Below are 27,752 nucleotides of genomic sequence, written 5' to 3'. Positions count from 1 at the left end.
ACATAATGTCACTCAGGGTTGACACACTGCACTGTTATTTAATTGAATGGAGTGAAGAATGAGCCAGTTTTTAAATACAGGAATTATATATCTCTTTTCATAACTCCATATGTTATTGTTTTGCCTGGAATGCTCCACAGTATGGCTTTAAATGTATCTATATCCATGGACACAAGCAGGTGGCGACTCCAGTCCAAATGACAGGGCAAATCTGTGGAGAAAAGCAGAAGAAATTTATAAAAATACATGAATAAGTCTATATGGCATATTGTGGAACATTCCAGACGAAGAAAAATGGAGACGGAGACACAGACACACCACGCACGCACACGCACACGCACACACACACACACACACACACACACACGAGACAGACAGACAGACACACACACACACACACACACACGAGACAGACAGACAGACACACACACACAGACACACACGCACACACACACACACACGAAAGCTGGCGCAGTTGTTTAGCACTTTGAAAATGATGAAATAAGAATCATCCTTTCACTTGTATATCGGTCAAATCGATGCGTAAACCTGAATAATTCAAACGTTGATGTCTCTTTCTTGTAGATTTTCTAGGGCTGCTGCATGGTTTCTCGTGTGCTTTGCCATAATTAACTCCCAACATATTCCTCCTCCGTCATACAACACCCCCTGACACATCTCTGTCCTCCTCTACAGGTGACCAAAATGGTGAAGACGGTGACCACGCGGACGGTGCGACAGGTGCCCCTGGGCCCCGACGGTTTGCCCCTCCCCGAAGGGACCTCCCCTCTGGGCAGCTACGACTCCATCGACCGCCGCTACATGAAGAACGGCGGCTACATCACCCCTCAGGCCACGTCCACCCTCTCGCGCGCCTACAACAACTCCTACAACGACTCCTACGTTGACACCCCGGAGAGCCAGTACATCCGCCACTACGGGCTGCACGACGGCTACGCCGACCTGACCGACAACTACGGCAGCCTGTCCCGCGGCGTGAACTACCGCCCGCCGCGCTACCCCTACATGCCCAACAGCTACCGCCCGGAGAACAGCTACACTTTGCCCATTCGCAAGGACGACTATGGCCACGTTGCCCAGCCCCAGGTGCCGATGGGCAGCAGCACGGTGGATTTGAACCGCTCGCAGCCGGAGAGGTTTCAGCCTGAGCCGTACGGGCTGGAGGACGATAGGCGGAGCATGGGAGCGGAGGAGGAGGAGCCGTACGAGCTGGAGCCGGATTATTCCACTGCCAACAGGCGCACACTGCAGTCGGCCAACAGGGGGCGCACACACAGGGAACCGCTGCGGGATGGGCCCAGAGTCAGGTGAGGCCGATATATACCTTATAATGCTGTGTCAGCAGAATGTTCAAAATGAAAGAATCGAGGCGACTGGAGGGAAAGTGAAGTCGACCGTAACTCACTTTCAATATTCAGCTGGTAGCAGGTCAAAGTGCTACTGAGTTTAAGTTTTTATAACAAAAATTGGCGATAGTTTTGAATTTTCAGGGTAGAAATGTCAGTTAGTTTGCTTTTTTATTACAATCAATGGACAAATGTATTATTTTCTAGCCTCAAAATTGTTCTTGAGCTTTACAAAATGAATAATTTAGTATTTGTAGATGAACATATTGTGGAGTATTTGCGAAAATACACAAAGAGTCTCATCATAATTTCCTATTACATAAACAAACCATATAAATACAATCGTAAATGTGTTCAAACCATTTATCTGAAGGGTTTTCATTTGCCAAATCCTTCTTGATTTTATGAAATTATGAGTTTAATCTCAGTTTCTCCTCGGAAGTCACATCATGTTCCACTTCACTTTTTGCCTCCAAGTTGTGCAAGACAATTTACTATTTTTACACATAATTATTTTCCTTTGCAGTAATTTGTCAATGAGATGATTTTGGCGTTTCCATTGCGTTTCGACAGAACGCTCTGAGGGAAGCAATTAGAGCCTGTTTGATTTTTGGATACATAGCTAAAATGATCAGTAATTACATATTCTTGTGAGTCAGATTGCATCAGATTAGAAATGATCCAGCCTCTCAAAAACATCTTAAAAGTTTGCTGTTTCCATAAAGGGGACTACATTACACTGTGCACAACTTAACAGCTGTCCCTTCCTCCAGAGCGAGTTGCTCGGCAGAAAAAAAAACAAGCGAAAACAAGGCTTTGATTGCTATTTACCCACAAATGGATGGTGAACATGTGTTAGTGTCAGGGGCCAAAGAGGCGGGGATGATTGGAGACTGAATCGTGATGAGAAAGTAGAAAGGAAGCTGGGGATTGTGGGTAGGACAGACTGAGGGGCTTTTGTAGTCAGGCAATCAAAGCCTGTCCCTTTAATGTTGGTGTGTCCAGATTCAGTCGGTTAAGTGCTTTATTTCTTATACATGAAAGTTGTTGAACGAAATCCAACATGTTCCTCATGAGTTGAATTCAACAAGTTTAGTTCCAGTAATTTGGCTTTGGGACTTTAGGAGTGATATGCCAAAAGATTGATATCATAATTTTCTGGAGATGATTTTAATTATAACACGATTAATATACAGTAAGTATGCAACTATATTCACACAAAAAAAATTATATTGATTTTGATTCTAAGGAAAAGTGCTTGATACTTTATATTGATATAATTAAAGGTCCCATAACATGCAAAATCGACTTTTCAGAGTTTTTAACCTTCTTACATTGCTATTTGTGCTTCATAGATGTACCCAGAGAGTTTTTTTGATTGATTCCCGCAGTGTTTAGCTATATTACAGACTATCTCCTTTCCTCGAATCTCCAAACTGGCGGGGCGTGTCTACAAGACCGCGTCATAACCCCAGGCACGCGTCATCATCCCCCCTCCCCCTCCCCCTCTCCACCCCCCTCCCGCCTGACGCCTCCCGCCCCCTTCCCCCCGGTTCCGCGCAGCTGAAGGCTCGTCTCCCCATACAAGCCCCGGAGTTTTTCTGCTTCGATTTACGAGGAAACACGGCTCAAAGAGGCCCAAATATATATATATATATATATATATATATATATATATATATATATATATATAGATATAGATATAGATATAGATATAGATATAGATATAGATATAGATATAGATATAGATATATCTGTTCTGCGCACGCTGTAGAATAAACACCAGATTTATTTCGGCTCAAAGTAGTGTTGATCTGAAGTTCTATCGTTTCTCACTCAGTCGCGCGGCAGGAGCGGCGCATCGCGGAGCAGACAGCTGTGGGGCTATGTCACGTGGGCGGGGCACACACGCTCTCTGAGACTACGTCACGGGTTGGGCGGGGCACACACGCTCTCTGAGACTACGTCACGGGTTGGGCGGGGGAGCCAGATCGCTCTTCGCAAGGGTGGGGGCGAATATCAAACCAAGCCGTCTGCATTTCTGGGTTGGTGAGGGGGTCCAAGGTCTGGGTGATATTTCTTAAAGGTGGTATGGACAATTTTTTTCAGCAAATTTTTTATCATATTTCCTCGTGGCGTGGATAAATCATTTGTCCTGCCACGTATCAATCATAAAACGCACCTATCGCTCACCTGCACCTGCGGGTCGTGCCGACGTTTCCGCGTGCCTAAGCGCATGGATCTATCATAATATAGTTCCCTCAGTGTACGGGGCAAAATGAAGACGGAGAAAGACAGTTCGAGCTGACGCAGAAGTGGACAGAAATCTACGGGAGACGAGAGATGCGATGCGCTCCGTTGCGCTAATATACAAACGCACGTGTGTGTTGTATCAGTCCGCACGGGGGAGTGCGCATGCGCACTTCCGCCTGCGTTCACAAATCGCCGAAAAATTGTCCATACCGCATTTAACTATTATGTTAAGGGTGTTGCACAACCCTTATTATTATCAATTATACACTTAGGATAGACTACGAAACGTGAAAAAAGCACGTTATGGCACCTTTAAATAATGAAATAGTATTTTTCAGACAATATAAATTATTTTATTTTTTTTCCAAATATTTTTTTTTTAATTATTGTTTAAATCATGGCACATGGTCTAGAGCAGCCATCACCAAATGGCGGACCCCGGTCTGGATCCGGATCCTGGATCCAGTGATGGTTCTGTCCGGACCCGTGACCGGTGGTAAATTCATTAATAAAGTCATTTTCATGGAGCATTTTTTTTTTGTGTACGGCCGTGGCTATATTGACATGGAGCTGCTACTCCAATAAATACGACAATACGGCATGTCCCGGGTTCAGCACCTGCACAGGGCTGAACAGCTGTCAGCTCTGCCGCGCCGCCGCTCGCTCCGCCGCGCGAGTGAGTGACAAACGATAGAACTTCAGATCAACAAAGGGTCTACCGCCTTAATAAAACTGATGTTAATTCTACAGCGTGCGCAGAACACAATAGACTTGGAAAAGCGTGCAATATCATTAACGAAGTTTTGGGCAGCAAAGGAGGAGCTCCTGTTAATTCAGAATCCTTTCCTCATCAGAGAAGTCAGAGGATTTTGGAAGGAAGCGACTCAGACATTCAAGTGGCACATGCAGGATCTCTACAGCTTGAACTCATTGATCTGAGGGAAATGCTGCATTAAGAGAGCATTGTGAGACAACTGACCTGCTACTTTCTGGTAACAGACTGTTTCTGAGAGTGTGTTCCCTGGTCTAACCAAAGTAGCACTGTACACCTTGACTATGTTTGGATGGACTTACAGCTGTGAGTCAGCTTTTTGCACTATGAACATTGTCAAAAACAAGTACCGTTCTAGGCTCAACAATGAACACCTAGATATGAGCCTGAGAATGGCACTAACTTCATTCCAACCAAGATTTAAATTACTGGCAGGTCAGCCACATGCTCATTTTTCTCCTTAAAGGTCCAGGACCCTATAAGAAAAGTAAAAGAAAAATAATTAAAAGAGAAAAGTTGAGAGAAAAGAATCTGTTTGCATTTCTCCCCCTAAAAAGCCACTTATTTTCTGAAGATGTGGACTTTTTTCTGGGGCTGATACCTCCTTATTTTAAGAACAAATATGAGAGAATGTCAAGTCAATGCTCTGTTTGCACATTTTAGTTTGTATAAGTTATTTAAGAGAACAATTAGTTATTCCACTTTGCACTTTTCTGTTTTCTTTAATCTGAAATAAAGGCCTTGAATTGATTTGCCTGGGACTACTTTTATTTATGGTAAAAGAGATAGTTATGCACCAGTTCATTTCCTGCATTGGAAATGAACAATAAGTATTGTTGAAACCAGATGAAATGTCGACACAAGCTGGACTTCGGTTCGGACCTTCTACTTGAACAAAATGTAATAACTGGACCTCAGTGACTTTTAATTGAACACCCCTGGCCTAGAGAGTGAGTAAATAACACAAAAACATCAATTCAAATTCATTTAATCCAAAATTGGTCAAAAAGCTAAATTTTCAAATTAACTCTGAATGCAATTTATTCAACTTTTCGACTATAATTCGGGTCCAGTCCTTGATCGTCGGTGAAGTTTATGTCTTCCATTTCTTTGTAACACCCTTCTATCCTGCCGCTAACATTATTCTCCAAAGATATCCATTTATTGTATCCATGGCAGATTTGAGGCCAGAATGTAATTTCTAATACACTGTTCCGTAATAGCACTTTCTTTAATATTTCTATGTGGTTATACTAGTTCTTATATAGATCAAGAGTGTTTTTAAACTTTTTATGAAAGTTCTAATCTTATCCTGTTTATGTGTTATTGTTGGTGTTTAGTTTTAGTATCAGTTTGTGTCTGTCCGTATCTATACTTTTGAGAAAACTATTTCTAACAGGAGGAGCGTGCGTGTGGAAAAGTGTTTGAGCACAGTAGTATTTTGTCTGGCTTGGTGCAGTTTAAGCATCGATATGGCAGGAGAAACTATTAGCTGCAACTGTCAGTGTCAACAAACTAGAATAACTTAAGACAATATAAATTTTGCCATTATTTTAATTTGCACATTATGGGTTTGTTAATTGTAATGATGCAGTGGAACTAAAAGCAGGTCACTTCTTTCCAAATGATTACATTATATTTGTACACTGTAGCGTCCTCCCATGTGTTGAACCCTCCAATAATATATTGTACGAAATGTATCTGCAGTATACATAGTTCTTGTTTTATATGCAATAAGAGGAAAGCTGCACTAAGATATTGCCTTTCAAACTGATATTGTACACGGTTCACAGTCGGCTACAAATCACTTAGTCACAGCTTGCGCTTTGGTCCGTCTCACGCTCGTGTCGCGTGGTCTGTTACTGCCACTACTGAGGGCACGCTGATACACAACTACACAACTACACAACTACACACAGTCATTCAGTACGTCCACATATTCAGAGAATGAGTCACTCCCCCGTTCGGTCTGAGAGGCAATGCTGTGACAGGCAATCTACAGGCCGCCTTCCACATGTCACAACAGCGCCCGAGACACTGCGCTCCATCACTAATGTAAGGTCACATTTTCTCTCAGTTGGACGGAGGCAAAGTACAAGCTGTTGGACTTTGGTGATCTCGTACCTGGAAATGAGCTGTTCACTTATTAATCTTTATTTCAGACTCCAACACAAAATATTGAAATGCTTCACTCCGTATTAGCAGTTCCTCAGGTGCATCCAGAGCTTTACTTTGTTCAATTTAGGGTGTTACGTGCATGTATTGTGGGCTGCAAAAGGTATCGCAAAATAGAATAAAATAAAGAAGAGTTTACGCCGCTGCAAACATGTTCTAAAATGCACGCAATTCTTGTATTACTGTTGCCATTCATGTTTGAGTCTTCTGGCAAACGTGAATGTTAAAATGTGCTGAATCAAAAGAGTACTGAACCATTATTTTCCATATCTTCACCAAATCATGCAAATCTAAAAGTTGCTAATCTAATTACAGGTATTTCTCTTTCTTTTTTTTAAACCAAATCATACAAAAAAGGATCATATAGTAGGCGAATACTAATCCAAATACGTCATTTAAACAAATACAAACTACCCTACAAGAACAATACTGTTGACTTTATTTATTTTTTATTTGTGCCTTTATTTAACCAGAAAGTCCTACTGAGATTCAGGATTTCATTTGCAAAAGAGATCTGTCCAAGTTAGTGACAAACATGATCAACTCAGTACATAAAATCACAAAATATACTACATTATATAACATAGCAACTCTTAATGTATATAACAACTTATACAACAGTATATATATAACTTGTATTACAACTCTATGCAGGTTTCTTGACAGTACAGCTTCACAGTAAGTTTATTATTCCAAGGCCCTGGTGCAGAGTCGGAACAAGCTGTTTTTCCCATCTCTGTGAAGCATCGAGGCTCGTGAAACACTTCTGAGATGAGGAGCGAAGCCGGTAACTACTGAGCTGACAGTGAGGAGATTACTGAGGTGCTTTTGTTTGCTACAATTCACAGTGATGTCAAACTAAATCATAAAGAGTGCAGTGATGAGTGAGAAACCTGGCATTAACGATAAGCCATAGTAATTATTTCACTTGCCATAGAAGTAACACCGGAGGGATCAGTGTTAAAGGACACCTATTATGTAAAATCAACCTTTATGAGCTCTCTAAACATTTTGAAATGGTGGTCCTTCATCATTAGTTTATCAACACAATTTAGACTCCATGTTAGGTTCTAAATTGTCCATACAACCATAAAAACACTTTATGAAAATCTGTTGCTTGCTACAATGACATTTACTTAACAGAAAGTGAATACTGTAGATCCATTGTTATTGCTCTTTTACATTCATATTGTGGTTTATGATGAACAAAGTCTAGTTTAATATATTGTAGTTTAATACTAAATACCCCCCGAAATCATAATGTGTCCTCTCTAAGAACCAAACCCGGAATCTCCTCCAATTCACATCATCTTATTTTCTTTGCGCCGCCCTAATGTGTCTACAATCATGCCGCGGCAGACTCTCCTGTGCATTCACGGCGCAATTAGTATTCTCCCAAGAAAAAGGGAAGCACCAAAGTGGCGTCATGAATCTGTGAGTTAAAGCACTTTAATTACAGCTTATCGTTGCAATGCAAGCCCACAATTAGGCACTGACAAAAATTAAGATGTTTTGTGCGAAAACGGCTTCCCAACTCGCCCCAGTGCAGACGTTTGTGAGCGCTGTGGATGTGTGCGGGATGTGAAGGCACGCCTCACTCTTTTGGTTAATGTCTTGGGATGATTTTGATTCCGGCTTAAATGGAACTGGAAGAACAATTTAGAATAGACAAGTATGGAAATTCATTTAGAAAGCAGATGAAGCGGTTAAGGGCTTACTAGACTGTGTTTAGCATTTTGTGATTGTCACTCATAAGCTGAGAAAGTGCATTTACATATTTTAACATACTGTGTTAAATTAGCCTTAAAATGCAGACTTAATAGCTTTTCATTGTCAGGTTTGGAATGGTTCACTTGGAAACATGTTTATTCTCGGTCTGAAACTCTGACTAAAAGAATACTGTAACTTTTCTGGTGGATGGTATTATACTTTTCAATTTTGTATTTACTTCATTAATTACATGTATATTTGTATTAGTTGTTTATTACTTAACTGCCACGAAAGACATGTTCTGTCATTATCACCTCTCTCAGATCTGACTTTTAACTTTGCCTGGTGGCGTTTCCATGGAGCTCAATACATTTAATGCCATGCTGTGGATTAAAAAAACTCACCATACTTGTAACTGTATTTGGTATTTGAAGTGAATTGAGACTCAAATGAATATTTTAAATCACAATATTCAGACATGTGTTCAAACAGGTCTTTTAATGTCTTAGTTGAGGTTTGATTATCAGACAAATTTAAAAATCTGTAAAATGAATCACCTTATACCTTTATTTGAAGGTTTACTACATAACTTTTTTAATTTTTCTTTTTAATCAGCACTTTTTGTGGATTTTTTTTGCGTGCGTGCGTCTGTGTCTATGTCTGTGTCTGCGTCTGTGTCTGTGTCTGTGTCTGTGTGTGTGTGTGTCTGTGTGTGTCTGTGTGTGTGTGTGTGTGTGTGTGTGTGTGAGATGATGAATAGGTGCTTTTGACCTGTACCAAACGACCAGGGCGTCAGTCTCTAATGGCTCCTCTCTCCTTGAGTGACCCTCTCTGCTGTAAGTGCCACTAACATATCAGGCTCCACACACCCATCACGATTATTCACAATTACTTAAACAGTTTAATTTTACTCCCATGATCTATCACACTATTCCTCCTTTCTGAATGACAACAAAAAATAGATTTATTTTTATGAATGCTAGAATGAATTTAAAAATGCTTAATTTTGCTTCTAAAATGTTGCAGTTATTATTTATTAGTTCTAACAAAAACGGAATAATCACGATTATCGATTGACCAAATCATCTTGACATCTCTACAAACACAATTTTTATTACCCACCTTATGCTTATTATGTATCTCTCTGGATGGTTTGGTATGGATCAATCACAATTCACAGTCACAACTCTCTATTTCTGTGCGATACATCAGCACTTTTCACATCTGTTCACTTCATTTTGGGCGTGCTGATGCACCAACTTCTCTCTAAGCAATTCATTGTTTCAATAATCGTGATTTCAATTATGATTTAGATCTTTGGGATGATCTTTTTTCCATAATTGAACAACTATATTTTCAACATTCATTTTTTGAACATATACAAGACAGACTTCAAATCAGTGCAATTTAACACCAACAGTTTGATTGTCTGTAGACCCATGTATGCCATTGCCATTTAGAAATAATTTAATTTTGATTAATTGCACAGCTGTAATATTGTGTTATTGCTTAAATAATTGGCAAACATGATCATTATTAGGCACTGTGGTCCCTTGTTTATTAAGAAGATGTCATAGCATTAAGCCAAATCTAACCACTCAATATATTAGCCTACCATTCTTTATTACCAAATTGCAATTAATTGTTCATGCTCTCCGTCTTGTTTTATTTTCTCATCTTTCATCACCAAAGTCTGAGCAGTGTCACTCATCTCTAAACAAATATCAAAGCCATAAATATTGTTGTCAAAAACAGTCCAACAAATTAGTGAGTGAAGACATAAACACTGCAGCTTTTCTGTGCTCCACAAAGAGTCCTGTGCGCCATTAAAGAATCATTGCCTTTGATTCGAAATGAGCTCACAAGGGGCTGTCGGAGAAGTGCTCATAAATGATGTTCAGAGGGACGTGTGGAGATGAGATGCAAACATGATTCCTACTGTGGCTAATCTGTCTCTGTTCTGGCCTATTATGGTCGGGCTGAGCGAGAGGGCCATGTGCAGCCACCGTAGAAAATGATGAAAGCAAATGAATGATGAAGGGACAAGATCAGGAAAAATGAGTATGTTATTGCAAATATTGTGTTTGCAGTATCAGATCTTAACAATGACATACACAATGCAGAGATACTGTAAATGAGAACTACATTAAGCCTAAATAAGTACCAAAGAAGGACTAAAAAGAGATCTTCTAAACCAGTTGTAAATGCGGTTAGATAATGAAGATAATGATCAAAATCCTTAATAATGCTGCTTCATCTCCCTTGAAAAAATATGTCCAACTTTGCTCTGAACTAACTACTCGATCGACCCGCTCCACAGCAGTAGAAATTGCACCGTCTCGAAAAGATCCTCTGCCTTCGCACATTTGGCCTTTTTTAATTATCAGACAGTGGAATCAACTTCCAGATAGTCTGAAATTGTCTGTAGATATTAATAACTTCACTCGAAACTTAAAAAAGCACATCCTAGATAATCAACAGTGCCAACATCAGCCAACTTAGATTTTAGCTGTATTAATTCTGTAACTCTTAGAAATTAATTTGTTTTATAGTGTATTTTACTGAGCTAATGTTAATAATGAAATGTAACGTGTTGTAATTGTAATGAAATGTGTACTTTTATTTTTGTGATGTATTCACCTGCAAAGGGACTGCAGATGGAAAGTAGCAGTAGCTAATTCTGGTGCAGATCATCTTTTCTCTTGAAGATCAATGATTTTGTACATGGTCCCTGACAAATAAAGACTAAACTAACCTAAGACTGGGATATATATTATTATATATATATATTATAATGTTGCTTTAAACTGAATTCTTGGATTGCTCATTATAAAAAAACTATATCCTGATTATTCCTAACATAATGGAAACAAGCATTCAATAAGCATTTGTTGTTGTTTTTTGTACTTTATTAATCCCTAAAATTCATTCTCTGCATTGGACCCGTCTTTTAAAGCCGCAGGGGTAAGCTGTTCAGTTCAGTGCTCAGGAATTCATCTCCAGATCTTTGTGCTGGGCTTGGTCAGGACTAAAGTAGCTGAGGATTCTATTGTGTTGGGTTGACTGTACGTGAGCGGTTTTGCTCCAATTTGTGTGGAACAGAACAAGCCATCATATCATTCAAAACAGAATTAAATGAATTGTCTTTTTGATTACGCATGTTTACCAGTGTAATTGACTGGATTAAAGAAGACATATTATGGAAAGCTTTTAACCATGTTATTATTGTATTACCTTCTCATTTACCCACTCGTTGTATTGAGAGTGATTCAGGCATGTTTGACTAATCTTTATTCTGCTGCAATCAACACTCCATTGCTAAGAACATTTTTAAGTCTTCCCCTACCGCCCCTACCGCTCGTTACTTACTTTATCAGATTTTGTTCTTAAATAGTGATTCACTGAGGATTTTAGCAGCGGTGTGTAGACCTTTTAGCACAAATGTACAATACAAATCCACTTCTAACTACCTTAAACTGTAGCCCAAGGGCAGACTGACAGCAATCTGCACCATCTGACCAACATTCACGCTCACTACAGATTCATCCCAGGCAGTGCAGGTAAAGTGTCTTGCATAACGACACAACACAGTAGCGTGCTGTGACTTTTATGGTTGGTCATCAATATTTAGTGGACAACATTTGCACGCAAAAGTAAGAAAAAAATAAAATAAATAACGATCATGCTAAAGTGAGTTTCGAACACCTATCATACTGAGCTCCCACACCACTGAATGACCCTGAATGGAAGGCTCACTTCACAGATCAATTCATTACACGTTCTATGTAAGGATTAGCGTTCTATGTTGTTAAATGACTGCCTGTATTCCCAACAGAGTCTTAGCTACAAACAAAGGCATGTCTCTAAAGGATAGTTTTGAAGTCTGTTTGTTGAAACTTGGCGCTGCTGTTGCTTCACATCTACTCTGCACATGCTCAGTTAGGCACAAGATTCCCACACAGGTTTAGTCAGCATGGCTTGAGCACAGATCCAGGGGTTTGAGGCTGTGTGGTCCTCAGAGCGCATGTGCAGACCTCTACAACAAGCTGCTGTCCACTGCAATCACTGCTTGCCTTGATTGCCCTGACCACATGCCACTGACACAACAAGAGTTTCCTTTAGATGCTCCACCTAGTGTTCCAGCGATGTCCCGTCCAAGTACTGACCAGGCACTGACCGGCTTAGCTTCCGAGCTCTGATGAGATCAGGCATTGACAAGCAGGTATGGTCCAAATGTCCAAAACATAAATAATGATACATAGGTCCATCCATCCATTTTCTACCGCTTGTTCCCTTTTGGGGTCGCGGGTGACTGGAGCCTATCCCAGTGACTTCGGGCCTTAGGCGGGGTACATCCTGGACAGTGGCCAACTTGTCGCAGGGCCATGATACATAGATGTCATAGATAATAACTATAAAGCAGAGAAAAGAAAAAAAATATTTTACATTTGACTAATTACACAACACTATAAATTCCCTGATAAATATATGGTAAATATTAATGACAATTGGAATATAAAATTATGATTTTCACCAATAGATTTTAATCATGTTCAATGAAGAATGAGTTCAGATAATAACATTTTTCTACAATGGAACACTCCCGGACAAATGAGGGATCACACCGACTTGATAAATACATTTCCAACCCGCACTGTACTGTATATCTTACAGCTTTCATGCGCTTATCTTTGATCCTTTTCTTTACCTACAACAAAACAAACACATCTTTGGCTATGGAGATAAGCGTCGACACAAATAGCCTGAACATTTAGCATCACATTAACACAAGCTCTGTGATCTGCTTCGATCATTCCAGGGGCATCGCTGTCTGTCGCCATAAAAAACCCCAAACGTATTCACGCACCCCTCTGTACACCCGCCCCGCGCTTACAATGGCGCCAATTTAAATGCAAATCTTGACATTCCCATCTCCCGCTCCATCCAAAGACTAGCCTTCACAGAGCTAAATGAAAAAATGAAGCGCGATGGGCACAAGTGTAACATCTCATACATCTGAGACAGGATTGGGCAAAGTGTGCACAAAGCTCGCCTGGCAGATAATGAGGGAGATAGTCAAAGAGACAATTGTGGCGTGGTTATGTATGCAGGCTTATGCGTCTGTGATGCTTTTTTTTTTTTTTTACACAATAAGGCCAATATCTAGCACCAGTCTATAACCAGCAGAGGGTTTTGCAGTGTGGGTGTGTATGGAGAGGCCTACGCATGGAAGCATTTAGTTACACTGAATAAAACACAACTTTCGAGTATTTTCTGATCGCTGCTCTCAATGTGACGTGCACTAATGAGGATTTTGATTGACCTCTTTCGTTCCGTATTGTTCTGCATGAGATCGCTCCGCTGTTGCCGTCAGCGTCAGTTAAAGAAAAGAAGAGCTAGAAAAGAAATAACCTTGTAGGTCCTGTTTTGGGATGTGGATGTTATTGAAAACTGATGTTACAGAAAACTGAATTTGTGAACTTAACGACGAATTAACTTCAGTTTGCGGGCCTCGTCGTGAATGGTAGAACATTGAAATTGGCAAATATCACAGGTGGAAGAAGTATCCCATAAAAAGTAAACGAAAGGAAAAGTATTAAAGTACCGGTACACCAAATTGGGTGATCTTGATGAAGTATTTTTTTGACAGAAATTTCTGGACCAGCCCTATTCACGTTGAAGTTAGTACTAATAGGGATGTCACAATATCAAATTTTAGTGTTACGGTTATTGCCAGAAAAAACATAATGCTTTAACGATTATTCACGATGATTAAGACTGTGACCAAACAACAGTGAAATCTTATATTGTCTTTCATTCCCGTGGTCTAACATGTTACAATTCCTCAAGTTTGTGACCGGCTTTACATAACTGAACTTCCTGTAATGCAAAAATAAAGTTAAATGTGACACAAAAAGCCAGATTAAAAAAAAAGTTCATGACAGTGTATATGATTTGTTGTAGTTTATGAATAAGAATGCTTGAAGGCTTATCCATGCATGTATACATTGAATTGGAGAAAATAAAATAAAGATAAAAGCAACATTTAATCAACATTTGGGTTGCGAATTCGGAAAAGTTTTGTCATCATGTTCACTCACCATATGCAATGTATGCCATAATCAAGTATGCTTTCTCTTCAAAGTACGTGGTCATTTTGCAAAGCAGATAATCGGACATGTAGTATTCTTCCACCATGATATTCACTGGCTGTATTTTCAATGCCAGATGCCTTCCAAAGTCTCACTTCATTGTGCGTGTATACAAAACCAAATATTTCCCTAAAGGTTTGTCCATTTAGCTAATTTTTGCCCTGCGTCGCTAACCGCCTTTGTGAGGAAAGTCGAGCTGCTGCGGCACTCCCTGCGTCCTCGCCATTAATCCTCTTTCCGACCATCTGAATAGGGGATTTAGTGTCTCGTTACAACGCTCGGCTCCGAGTTTTTCCCTCTTGGTTCGTCTCGGATCGATTTTCCTGGCAGTGAATTGCATAAAGATGAGCCATGAAGAAACTTTTTGTTAGTCGTTTTGGTTTAGACTTGCTTTTGTTGTGTTTTTAGACCAACTGTGTGTTTGGTTTAGTCCTTATTTAGTCAGGCTGGACCTGGGTTTGTCTTGTCTTGTCCAGTGTAGTCCTGTTCAGATAGTTTAGACCTAGTTTAACCCATATACTGTATTTTCCGCATTTTAAGTAGTTTTGACCAGGGTGCGACTTATACTCCAGGGCGACTTATATGTGATATTATTTATTTATTTGTTGTGTTATTTTCACTCTGACAACCGCAAGAGGGCGCTCTAGGCTCTAAGCGACACAGAAGAATCTTCCCTTCTTCTACCTCCGGAAGTTTGTGGAGTTGTTTAGAAGTGACACAGAGGAAGAAGAATTCAATGGATTTAGTAATTTGGGGTAATACTGATGCTTTGGTAAACTTGTTAGCATGTTCTTTATGCTATAGTTATCTGAATAACTGTTAATATGCAATTGCTGTTGGAATTCAGTTTGTTTATTGACGTAACTGCGGCGGCGCGTGCACAACGCGCGGCTCAGCGTCTCTACAGATTTAGCGAAATAGTAGTTATCTGCCTACTTGTTTCAAGCATGCTCACTCAGAACTGTCCTGCAAACACTTTCTACAGCCGCCAGGAACTTTTGGACATCGGATCACAGAATTTGGACTACTTTATCGATGGACTACAACTTTTCCCAGAGATCGCTAGGACCACCGGGACAATCAACCCGGCTCCGCCGACTGGAAGTGCTCGCAGGCGGCGTCGAGACCGTAAACAAAGACGGGGTAAGAGAGCTGGGCTAAGGGCTAAGCTGAAGCTAACACCTCACCGGCTTTCCCTACCCAGCATTTTCCTCGCTAATGTACGGTCTCTGGCGAACAAAATGGATGAGCTACGACTGTGGATCACCACACACAAATGGATTACAGACTACAATATCATGATTCTCACGGAAACGTGGCTCAACAACAGCGTTCCCGATGGCGTCATTGAGCTAGCTGGTCGCTACATGCTCCGGGCGGACAGAACAGCTGATGACTCCGGTAAGACCAGAGGCGGGGGTCTGTGTATCCATGTGAACAAAGCTTGGTGCACGGATACTGCCATCATCGGAAGTCATTGCTCACCTGACCTAGAATACCTTATGGTTAAGTGCAGACCGTTCTATCTGCCCAGGGAGTTTACATCTATAATTGTGACTGCAGCCTATATCCCACCCGAAGCTAACGCTAAACTGGCAATGAAAGAACTGCATGCTGCCATTAGCAAACAACAGACATCACATCCGGAGGCAGCCTTTATTCACCCACTCCAACCTGAAGACTGTCCTCCCTAAATTTTATCAACATGTCTCCTGTCCTACAAGAGGAATCAAGACTTTGGACCATGTTTACACCAACATGGCTGGTGCTTACAAAGCAGTCCCCCTCCCCCACCTTGGACAGTCTGACCACCTCTCTTTGTTTTTAATCCCCAAGTACTCACCACTCATCAAACGTGTGAAACCCACAGTGAGGACAGTTAAAGTGTGGCCAGAGGGAGCAGACTCTGAACTACAGCAGCGGTTTGAACACACAGACTGGAGTGTGTTTGCTACCCAGACCACACTGGACTCCCACACGGACATTGACTCTTATGCCTCCTCTGTGCTGGACTTCATCAACACCAGCATCAACAGTGTCACCACTCACAAACAGATTACTACATTCCCGAACCAGAAGCCGTGGATGAACAGAGAAGTCCGCCTACTGCTGAAGGCACGTGACGTCACCTTCAGATCTGGCGATGCACAGGCTTACTCTTCATCCAGGGCTGACCTGAAGAGGGGCATCAGGGAGGCCAAGCACAGCCACAAGCTAAGGATTGAGGAGCATTTTAAGAACAACTCCGATCCCCGACGCATGTGGCAGGGCATCCAGGCCATAACTGACTACAAACCCACCAACACCACCCCAACATCCAACGACGCCTCCTTCCTGGACGAGCTTAACAGCTTTTATGCTCGCTTTGAGAGGGATAACCAGGAGCCAGCCATTAAGGCTGTGCTCACGACAGGACACCAACCCCTCACACTCTCCCTCACTGACGTGTCTGCTGCACTGAGTAGGACCAATGCACGTAAGGCTGCTGGCCCCGATGGCATCCCTGGACGTGTGCTCAGGACCTGTGCTGGGCAGCTAGCTGGGGTCTTGACTGACATTTTCAACCTGTCACTGGCCCAAGCAGCTGTCCCCACATGCTTCAAAACCACCTCCATCGTGCCAGTGCCAAAACATTCCAAAGCTGAGAGCCTCAACGACTTCCGCCCTGTTGCACTCACCCCCACCATCATGAAGTGCTTCGAGAGGCTGGTCCTGGCTCACCTCAAAACCTGCCTACCACCCACACTGGACCCCTTCCAATTTGCCTACCGCCAGAATAGGAGCACGGAGGATGCCATCTCTACGGCACTACACTCCGCCCTTGCTCACCTGGACAATAACAACACCTATGTGAGAATGCTGTTCATTGACTTTAGCTCAGCATTCAACACCATCATCCCCTCCAAACTGATTACCAAACTCATTGGCCTGGGTATCGATGCTTCCCTCTGCAACTGGGTTCTGGACTTTCTAACCAACAGACCCCAGTTTGTTAAGCTGGAAAACCACACCTCCTCTACACTCATCCTGAACACCGGTGTCCCACAGGGCTGTGTGCTGAGTCCTCTCCTCTACTCCCTCTTCACCCACGACTGCACACCTGTACATGGTTCTAACACCATTGTCAAGTTTGCAGATGACACAACGGTGGTTGGCCTCATCAGCAACAACAATGAGACGGCGTATAAAGAAGAGGTTCAGCATCTGGCAGTGTGGTGCGCCGCCAACAACCTGGCTCTCAATACCAAGAAGACCAAAGAGCTCATCGTGGACTTCAGGAAGAAGAGTGGCACACACACCCCCATCCTTATCGACGGGACGGAGGTCGAGCGTGTCACCAGCTTCAAGTTCCTGGGTGTCCACATCTCCGAGGATCTCTCTTGGTCTCTCAACACCTCAACCCTGGTCAAGAAGGCACACCAGCGTCTCTTCTTCCTGAGGAGGTTGAAGAAGGCCCACCTGTCTCCTCTGATCTTGGTGAACTTTTACCGCTGCACCATCGAGAGCATCCTTACCAACTGTGTCTCAGTATGGTATGGCAGCTGCTCTGCTGCGGACCGGAAGTCACTCCAGAGGGTGGTGAAAACCGCCCAACGCATCACAGGTTCCTCACTCCCCTCCATTGAGACTGTCCAGAGCAAGAGGTGCCTGCGGAGGGCGCGCAGCATCGTCAGAGACAGCTCTCACCCCAGCCACCAACTGTTTGCCCTCCTCCCCTCCGGGAGGCGCTACAGGGTGCTCCGTTCCCGGACCAGCAGGTTCAGGAAAAGCTTCCTCCCTGCAGCGGTCATCCTGCTTAACTCTCTACCTCAATGCCCCCCCCCCCCCCCACACACACACACACACACACACACACACACAGACATGCACATACAGAGACTGTAGACTGCCACACACACACAGTGATTGTGCCCCCTACTGTACATTCTGTATTTATTCACTGATTCACTTTACATACTCTGCACTTTTAACTGCTGTTTTGCACTTCTGGTTGATGCTAATTGCATTTCGTTGTCTTAGTACCTGTACTCTGTGCAATGACAATAAAGTTGAATCTTATAATCTAATGTGCAATTACTGTGAAATTCATGTGCAATCTATGTGCTGTCGTGACACATATTCATGTGCAATTACTGTCGTGATCACATGCAATGGTATTTATTTATTTATTTATTTATTTGTCTATGGGAGTTTTTTTATTTATTTATAGGAGATCTTCTACTGAAAGTGTTTTTCAGACTTCCTATAAGTGATCTGTTCTTCTGTATCTACCTCTGTATCTACCTGCGTTGCACCAATGAAATTTCCCCATGTGGGACAATAAAGGAATATCTTATCTTATCCTATCTTATCTTAATATGTTACGTTAACATACCAGGCACTTACCACAGTTCGTTGTCTGTGCCTCATGTAGCTGAAGGTGTTAGCGTTAGCATACGTACACCTATTCACCATGTTCTCTAATCTGTTATTATTTTAAATTGCATGATGAAATGTCTATTCTTGTTCTTGGATTTTATCAAAAAAAATTCCCTCAAAAATGCTCCAGTGCGACTTATACTCCAGTGCGACTTATAGGAAAATACAGTATATGTAGTTTTCCTCATTTATAATTTGGTGCAATATTTACACCCAATTTACTCCCTCGGCCTGATTTAGTTCTGCTTGTTCTTCCCTGGTTTAGTTCTGGTTTCTACCTACTTTTGCCCTGTTGTTACGCTGATTTAGATGTCTACGGTTTATCAAATCACATAAAGTTACGCCAAGTAAAACCAATATGCTAGCGATAAGGCAACGGCGCCACGCAGCGACCTCCCCCTGTCTTCCCCCAACTGTAAAAAACACACAATTAACATAAAACTCATTCAAATTAAAGCTCATGTGGAATTCCCTGCCAACCACCAGTGGCCACCATTTTGTTGTACCACCAACCGCCGTACATCAAAGTTTGAGAGACGAGACCAGCTGGATTATGTAACGTGGATAAACAAGTCTCATGCTGCTGAGAGCGCGGGGAGGAGATAAAGGCTTTGCAAAAGTACACAAGCCTAATTAAATTCCTCTCCCCGTGCCATAACTTTCCTAACCACATATGTCTCAAAAGTACACGGCTTTGGTACAGTATTTTGTCAGTCCAAATAATATGCCTCCTCTGGATTACATGTTTGAAATAAGAGTCTTGGGGTGAAAACAGACTCTAATCAGGGAAGTAAAGTTTGTTGCACTTTTTAAATAAGTAATACATCTTCAAAATTGGGTTCCTGAACTTTTGCTCACGTTTAATCTTAAACTTTTTCGTTTTATTGCCTAGAAGAGCTGTGATCTCCCAGTTAGTTTACTAATTGGTGTTTGTATTTGTACATTGCCTGGTGATTTATTATTCTAAAATCAAATTATTCTACATTGCATTTTAACCATATTGCCGGAGATAGTGGTGGGACTATCCACAATAACAATAATCAGACAATGTTATGTCAATCCAAAAGTGCGATAACGTGCGTATGATCTAATTTTGACTTTATTTGGTGTATTTATACTTGTTGTACATATAAATTACAGTTTTGCACCAATCAACTAGCTATTTGTGGAAAAAAGTTTAAAAAAGCTGTTGAAAATGACAGGAAGTGACATCACACAAGTGACGCTCATTCCATCCAAAGTTTATGCATGATTTTAATTTACACAAAATAATATACTTTTTTACCCTCCAAACATCAATTCAACTAAATAAAGATGGTCTCATATATTTTATTTGTCAAATAAAAATGGGACATTAGATGAGTTTTGGCCTGTGGTCGGTGGGTGATGTCAACAGGAAGTAAATATTTTTGTCTTCACTGTGTTGTGGTTGAATGAGTTGTCCAACCTGTCATAGGCACTTTACAGCATATCTTTAATATTAGTTTAGGTTTAATTGTCAGAAAAATGTGAAATGTCTGTCAAATGAATCACAAAAGTGCAGAAATATCACTTTAAACCCTTATTAACATAACTAATTTTAATTTTTACAGTTAATCAGCTCTTTTTGTAGCATTTTTCACAATAAACAATTTTGCATCATTTCAAAACATTATTCCTGATATGATCTTTCAATATATTGCCCAGCTCAACCCCCGTAACAGGTTAGCAAGAGTCAAGTAGTAGATTACAAAGTCCATACTGTAGACCCATGTGTCAAAGCCTTGAGGCCGTCAGACTGAGCGCCACATACTTCCCCGAGGGCCACAGCCAGGCTTCTTCAGTTCTGTGAAAGGAACAGACATCAAATCCGCTCTCTCTCTGTGTCTTCTATGTGGCGGCCTCAAAACAAAGTCGGAAAAAAAACTTCACTGGAGCAAGTTTCAAAGCTCATTCCCTTTGTCGGTGTAGCTTTTTCAACTTACTTTTCTCCTCTGTCTTTCAATCAGGGTTTACAGTACATTGGCTAGAGTCCAAGGTGTGACTAGAATGAATAATCACTTAAAGTTGCGTCGAATTCCGTGGTCGTGAGGGGAGAATGGCTGCCACCGGTACTTCGACAGACTATTTCATAACGGTCCAGAACAGTGTCCTAGTATTCACCTGCCCCCCTCTGTTCCGCTTCTCCTCATTAGTCACTTTGCTCACCTCAGTTGGCTCCTCTCAACGACTTCCCTGTGGCTGCCTAAATCGTTTCAGTCCCAAGTGTGTCTGTGTCACCATCTTACATGAGCGCCGCATTGGAGAGAATCAGAATTGTCTAGGAACAGAATTCACAAACATAGAAACTTGCTTTGGTGATTTGGTGCGAATGTAACGTTATTGCGATATTGCTTTTTAAATTAATGATAGGATCTACATTTTGATATATTGCCCCTGTTTGTTTTGTCTTGGTTTGGTTCTGATTTAGTCCCTGGTTCAGTAAAAAAAATCTGTTGTACCGTATTTTCCGGACTATAAGTCGCACCTTTTTTCATAGTTTTGGCCAGGGTGCGACTTATACTTATATTTATACTCATATACTTATACTTACACTCCAGAGCGACTTATATGTGACATTATTTGGTATTTTCACACTTGCTACCGCTTTTCATACTCCAGTGTGACTATATATGTTTTTTCGTCTCTATTATGCATTTTTTGGCTGGTACGACTTATACTACGGTGCGACTTATAGTCCGGAAAATACGGTACTTGCTTAGAGCTACTTTTTGTCGTGTTCTCAAGAATATCCTAATGTCAATGTTTGTGTTACCTCTGAACAGTAGCTTCCGTTTTACTTGTCTGGCTTTGTCCTCATGCCCTCTTTCTCATTTTCCAGGGGCTACCCAGACGAGCCAATTGACCCAGAGCTGATCGACGAGCGCCACCACTCGTACATCCACGGCGTTTACTCGGCCCCGCTTGCACAACCCGAGAGGGGAAGCATGGCCAGCCTGGACCGCATGGGGGGCCGGCGCTCACCCTCCATCGACAGCATCCGCAAAGACCCGCGCTGGAGGGACCCCGATCTGCCCGAAGTGATCGCCATGCTCGGTCACCCCATCGACCCGGTGAAATCCAATGCGGCCGCTTACCTGCAGCATCTGTGCTACGAAAACGATAAAATTAAGAACGATGTGCGTCTGCTGAAGGGAATACCGGTGCTGGTGGGGCTCCTGGATCACCCCAAGTCAGAGGTGCATCGTAAAGCCTGCGGGGCACTGCGTAATATCTCCTATGGGAAGGATAACGACAACAAAGTGGCCATCAAAAACTGTGATGGGATTCCAGGGCTCATCCGACTGCTGAGGAAGACCAACGACATGGAGGTTCGAGAGCTAATCACCGGTAAGACCAGTTGATATGACGTATTTATTGAATGTGTCACAATTAGCGTTGTTGAAAGTATTAAAAAGATAAATACTTTTAAGAACTACTAAGCGATACTAAAGCTAGAATCAGAACTAGATTACCATACTCTCGGACTTTAAGCCACTCAGACTTTTTCAGACTTTTTCCTAACAATGCTTCTAATTTGACTTGTACTGGCTAACGGCCACCGGGGGGCGCTCTTGCAGGAACTATTTGACACACTGTAGAAGAAGACGTCAGTGGACAGTGTTACCTTTATTTTAAGCTTCAAAATGCTGTGTGTTTTATTACAATCAGACTCATATTCACGGAGAAATGACTCTAATAAGGAAGTGAATCTAGACACGGCAGAATACAAAGACACACATGGAATGCACACATGCAATATACGCCGGTCTGGACCATAATTTCTGTGTAAATGTCTCATCTTACAACGTAACACTCACTCGCGAAGCACAAGCTCAGGAGCAGATGAACCAGATATGAAGACACAGACACAGATAAATCATGAGTCATCAAGGACAGAGGGGACAGTAGGGATGTTTTCTGTTTGTTAAGCTTCAAAATGCTGTGTGTTTTATTACCATCCAACTCATATTCTTTGAGGAATGTGTCTAATTAGGTCTTCTGCGCTGCGAGACCCCCGATTCAAAAGACAACCGGCATACATATACCCTAGTACCGTATACTATGTGTAAACATCTCATGTTACAACGTGGGCATCTGCGGCTTATTGACAGGTGCGGTCTATATATGGACCATCACTCCCGTTCTCCGCTCTCTCCATTGGCTCCCCATCAAGCAGCGCATAAACTTTAAAATACTCCTCCTCACCTTCAAAGCTCTTCACCACCTTGCCCCCCCCTACCTGTCTGACCTCCTCATCCCCCACCGCCCCTCCCGAGCTCTCCGATCCTCCTCCTCTCTCACCCTGACTGCACCAACATCCCGACTCAAAACTTTTGGCGACAGAGCATTCTCCCAAACAGCACCCCGACTCTGGAACTCCCTCCCCCAACCTGTCCGCCACTCTCCCTCACTCACAACATTCAAATCCCGCCTAAAAACATACCTCTTCACCCAAGCCTATGACCTCCCCTACCCCTAGCCTCCTCTACCCCATTGCCCACTCTTCTACCCCCTGTTACATCCCCATCTTTTTCTCTCTACTTCTTCTGTCTTGTTCATTTTATCTGTATATTAATGTGTATTGTACGTGTTGTCCCCCCCTGTCTGTAAATACCCCCCCTTTTTTTATATATGTTCAGCGTCTCGACTGAAAAGCGCTATATAAATGAAAGTTATTATTATTATTATCTATTTTTTCTAAAGTTTGTTGGAGCGGCTTTTATTCAGGAGTGCTCTATAACCCGAAAAGTACAGTACTACTAATTTCAGCAAGTATCGATTAAAAAAAGCACATTAACAGGGCAAAATGTGTCCTTTCCTGAACAGTTTTAGAATGAATAAAGCGCCATTATTTTCAGTTGAGAATACAATATATTGCCAAAAAAATTAGATTTTTTATTATCATAGTTGTTTCGGGGCCTAGTATCGAGCCTTTTCCTTTTCCAAACAATATTGAGTTTGACATTTTTGTAACGTGACAACACTATTAATGATAACATTTTCTACATTCTCTTTAGTAACCTAACATGTATTTTATTTACGTAGATACAAGCAATATAATACTTAATTTCAGCACGCATGTTTCTTGTCAAATAAGTCTTGCGGTATACATAATATATACCAGGTAGATACTCTGTATCTACCTGCGTTGCACCAATGAAATTTCCCCATGTGGGACAATAAAGGATCTTATCTTATCTTAATACTGTTGGTTACATTGTAGAGATCCAATTTTAGTGTTATTACTGTGAGAAGAACACAGAACAATCCTCTAGTATGTCACCAGCTTTTTAAAATTAAACTCTGAAGTTTAAAGTAAAGTTACATAAACCAACTGATGAAAAGTACTTTTAGGTTTACTTTTTTGTGAAAAGATTGAACTGAAATGAGAGTCTGCTGCTTCTTGTATGTAAATGTTTTATATAATAAGGCCGTTTGTCATCATTAAATTTGTATTGATCATTGTACTGCTATCCTGACAAGGGCTTCCAGTTTTAAATTTTTACCCCACAAATGATCTGCCATATAGAATAAGTTATGTAAGCTTCTGAAACAAGGCACACCTAAAGGACAGACAGGCCCGTTTGCTTCTATTCTGTCAGCGTAATTGGTTTCAGGCATTTTTGAACGCACAGTAAGGTAGAAGTGTGTCTTTGAAGACTGATAAAAGACTGCCGTAATACACTGTCAATCACAAGCAGCTCACATCGTGTTACTTAAATGAAGGATCAGGCTAAAATTGGAAACAAATCCTGTATTCTACATGAAAATTGTTCTAGACTTTCCTGACTTTGTCTACTTTATACAGAATAAGTCATAATTAATCTGATGTAAACTAGTGAGTCCATGTCATGTGATCCATGTTGGAAGTGACTTAGACAAACAAACTCAAAAATACAATACAATACAATATATTCTTGATCATAAAGTACAAGTAGAATAATAAACATCAAGTTTTTTTTTTTTAAGGGGCCCTTACGATTAGAACATAATGTTTCCATTTGATGCGTTGTATCAGAATTAGCCTTAGGCCGTCCCCTGAATAATATAATGCATTAAAATCATAATACAAACGATAAAAATAGAACAGTGCATGTGTATTTTATCCTTGCAGCACAAAATCTTGTCTCATTCCTATTAAATAAGGGTGAATTGTAAAAGTAACTTGTAAAGTGCTTTATGGACAGGTGTATACAGACGTAGCCTGTCAGTTTAGATTAGTTTTCTCGACACCAAAACCTTAATATCGGATTATTTACATTCAATAACAACTCAAAAGCATTTCATTTAGGGTCAATACCACCCAAACAATAAAACGTCCACTCTGTTCTCACAGAAAATCAAATGACATGCAGGCAATGATTGTAGCGGGTGAGGCTTTCTGCTCCATGTAATGAAATGTGTCATTACTCCTTTAAGAGGGGCTTCGATAGTGATTGAGTCTCATCTCATCAAATGTCATCCGGGGAATAAAGTTGTTTTCTATGAGTGTAATACAGGATAAGCACGTGGGTGTGTCTATCCATGGATTTCAGCTTCCCATTATATATTTGACCTTTCAAAAGTATGATATTTTGTTTTGAATTGTTAATCGCTATAGTAACGGTCCTAAACTTTTCATCTTTTTGAAGCCCATGGGTAAACCAAACCCCAACACGATGAGCAGGCACATTTAAACTGGTTTGCACGCCAAGACATCCGAGACGAGCTTTTGTCCTGTGAAATGACCTTTGGGAAGCGTAAAATACTGCTTAGAAACACTTCAGCGTGACATGTGAAGCGAGGACGAGAAAGGAATGTAGGAACTTAACCTCATAGTTCATCAAGCTTCAGAACGCAGATGCAAACGTGTATTAGTTTATTCTGATTACCGTATTTTCCGGATTATAAATCGCACCAGCCAAAAAATGCATAAAAAAGAAGAAAAGAACATATGTAAGTCGCACTGGAGTATGAAATGCGGTTGCAAGTGTGAAAATAACAAATACTATCACATCAAGTCGCTCCGGAGTATAAATATATAAGTATAAATATGAGTATAAGTCGCACCCTGGCCAAAACTGTGACTTATAGTCCGGAAAATAAGGTATTGAATATTACAGGTAATTCTGATCCTGTGCATCTGGATTACAACCTTTGCCAAAACACCATTAATATCAAGCCATAGTAGGTTGTGGAAACTAAAAAATACATACGGTATATTATTAAATTCTTTTTAAATGTTTACTTTGTGTGAATTGGTCCCATTAATTTACTTTTGTTTTAGATTTTAACATCCAAAGACCCTGACAGAAACGAGCTCAAACAATAATGGACATTGTAGTTAGGTTTAGTATCTGCGTGGTGAAAACACCGGGTAACACCTCTCAAAACACCGCTATTGACACCTTCAGTCTAAACACATTGGTCTTTTCATAAAGCAGCTGTTACACTGTATTCTTCCTCTTGCATTAGCGCGCTCTTGCTTCCCTTGGCTGTGACAGAGACGTCTTAGTGAGCGATGGCCGCGCTGCAGCTCAAATTATTGCCTTTACAGCGGCGCGTTGCTCCCTGTTGGTGCTAAAAATAACCCTGCACCACGAGAGGAACAGGGTACAGGAAAGAGGGGATGTGGGATGTTTTTCATTCTTCCCCTTGACTCATTATTTAGCCCCGCCTCTCTCAATCTCCTGTTCCTGTTTGCATTCATTCATTATCTGTGGAGATTTTATTTTTTCAAATGTTTCACATCAAACACAATCTCAATATGAACAGTAGTTTTAATTAAGTAGATTTGATTCGATTAAAGAGAAATTAGATGGAATATTAGACTTTATACCATGATAATGTCATACTGAATGAAAGACAAAAATGCCTAATTTAATGCTGACATTAAACATAAACTGGTTTTAATTGCTACAATACAAATGACAACCACTATTTCATTCTTCTCATGAGACTGCAGCATTCATCGTCACTGCCGCATGTGGTTTCTATAATGAAATACTCTATAATTGAGTGTTGTTGTTTTTTAAATATAGGTCCCTATTCTTAGCCCATGTGTCTAAGAGTTTGCAGTCCTGGTAAACCCACAAAGATCTGAGTTTTCTCCGCAGGAAGCGACTGACGTGGAGAGGGTTTATTTTCCGTCGCACGTCGCAGACTCAAACAGCACGTGTTCATATATTTAGACTTCTTTTAGACTACGTACCCCCCTCCCTCCCTCCCTCTCTCTGTGGCTGTGGGGTGTTTGTGAAACTCTGGAAATGTAGATTATTAGGCAGATTTAGAGCCATGGTTTTGCCATTTTCCTACAGAGATGTCTCGAGTTTTGTACCCGCCTTATGACAAATGCATACAGAGCAATTTGGCAGGATTTAAAGCATGGCGTGCCAAGTGTCTAAAATAATCTTTACGTATTCAGTGCACACATTTTAGCTTTGAAAGCTTGGCTGTGTGTATGCGATATACGTCATTGCTGTGAGTTGTACTGATTATGGTTCATATAGTTGTCTCAGATTTAGTCAATCTTCCTATAGTTTTAGCCAACTCAGCTAATTGGGATAATTAGTGTCGTTAAACCTGTGCTGTGTTGTTGTACGTTTTCATGGTTGTGTGAAATTGTATCTATGGAATCGGGATTATTCGGTTTATCGACAATCAAGATAATTCAGTTCACAATACTAATCATAACGACTAAAAAATAATAATCTGGACTATTTTCAAACCAAAAAATTATAAATTTCACTTCAATCTTTCACTTTTACTTCATGAAAATTTGGGATGGTCAAATATTTAGATTTTAAAATCCATAGCCAGGACCACAAATTCATCTTAATTAACTTCTCACTTGAGTCAAAATAATAACAGAAAGTATTAGAATGGTATAGAAAATAATTTGTG

The 27,752-nt window shown here is 41.1% G+C and overlaps 1 protein-coding gene across 11 annotated transcripts in view; it reads left to right on the top strand.

The window, feature by feature from the left end:
* Positions 1-27,752, top strand: part of arvcfb (ARVCF delta catenin family member b) — a 243,346-nt gene that overhangs the window by 151,640 nt on the left and 63,954 nt on the right. For all 11 annotated transcript variants that reach the window (XM_072433079.1, XM_072433076.1, XM_072433080.1 and 8 more), the window contains 2 exons: positions 697-1,328; positions 21,709-22,217. In XM_072433079.1, the coding sequence (XP_072289180.1) occupies positions 697-1,328; positions 21,709-22,217 (1,141 nt within the window). The remainder of the gene's footprint in view (positions 1-696; positions 1,329-21,708; positions 22,218-27,752) is intronic.

Source organism: Eucyclogobius newberryi, unplaced genomic scaffold (assembly GCF_026437365.1).
Source record: "Eucyclogobius newberryi isolate DKJ021-1_F unplaced genomic scaffold, fEucNew1.0.hap1 SCAF_6, whole genome shotgun sequence".
Classification (NCBI taxonomy): Eukaryota; Metazoa; Chordata; class Actinopteri; order Gobiiformes; family Gobiidae; genus Eucyclogobius; species Eucyclogobius newberryi.
The sequence above is the reverse complement of the archived record's forward strand: the minus strand, read 5'-3'. Positions and strand labels throughout refer to the sequence as shown.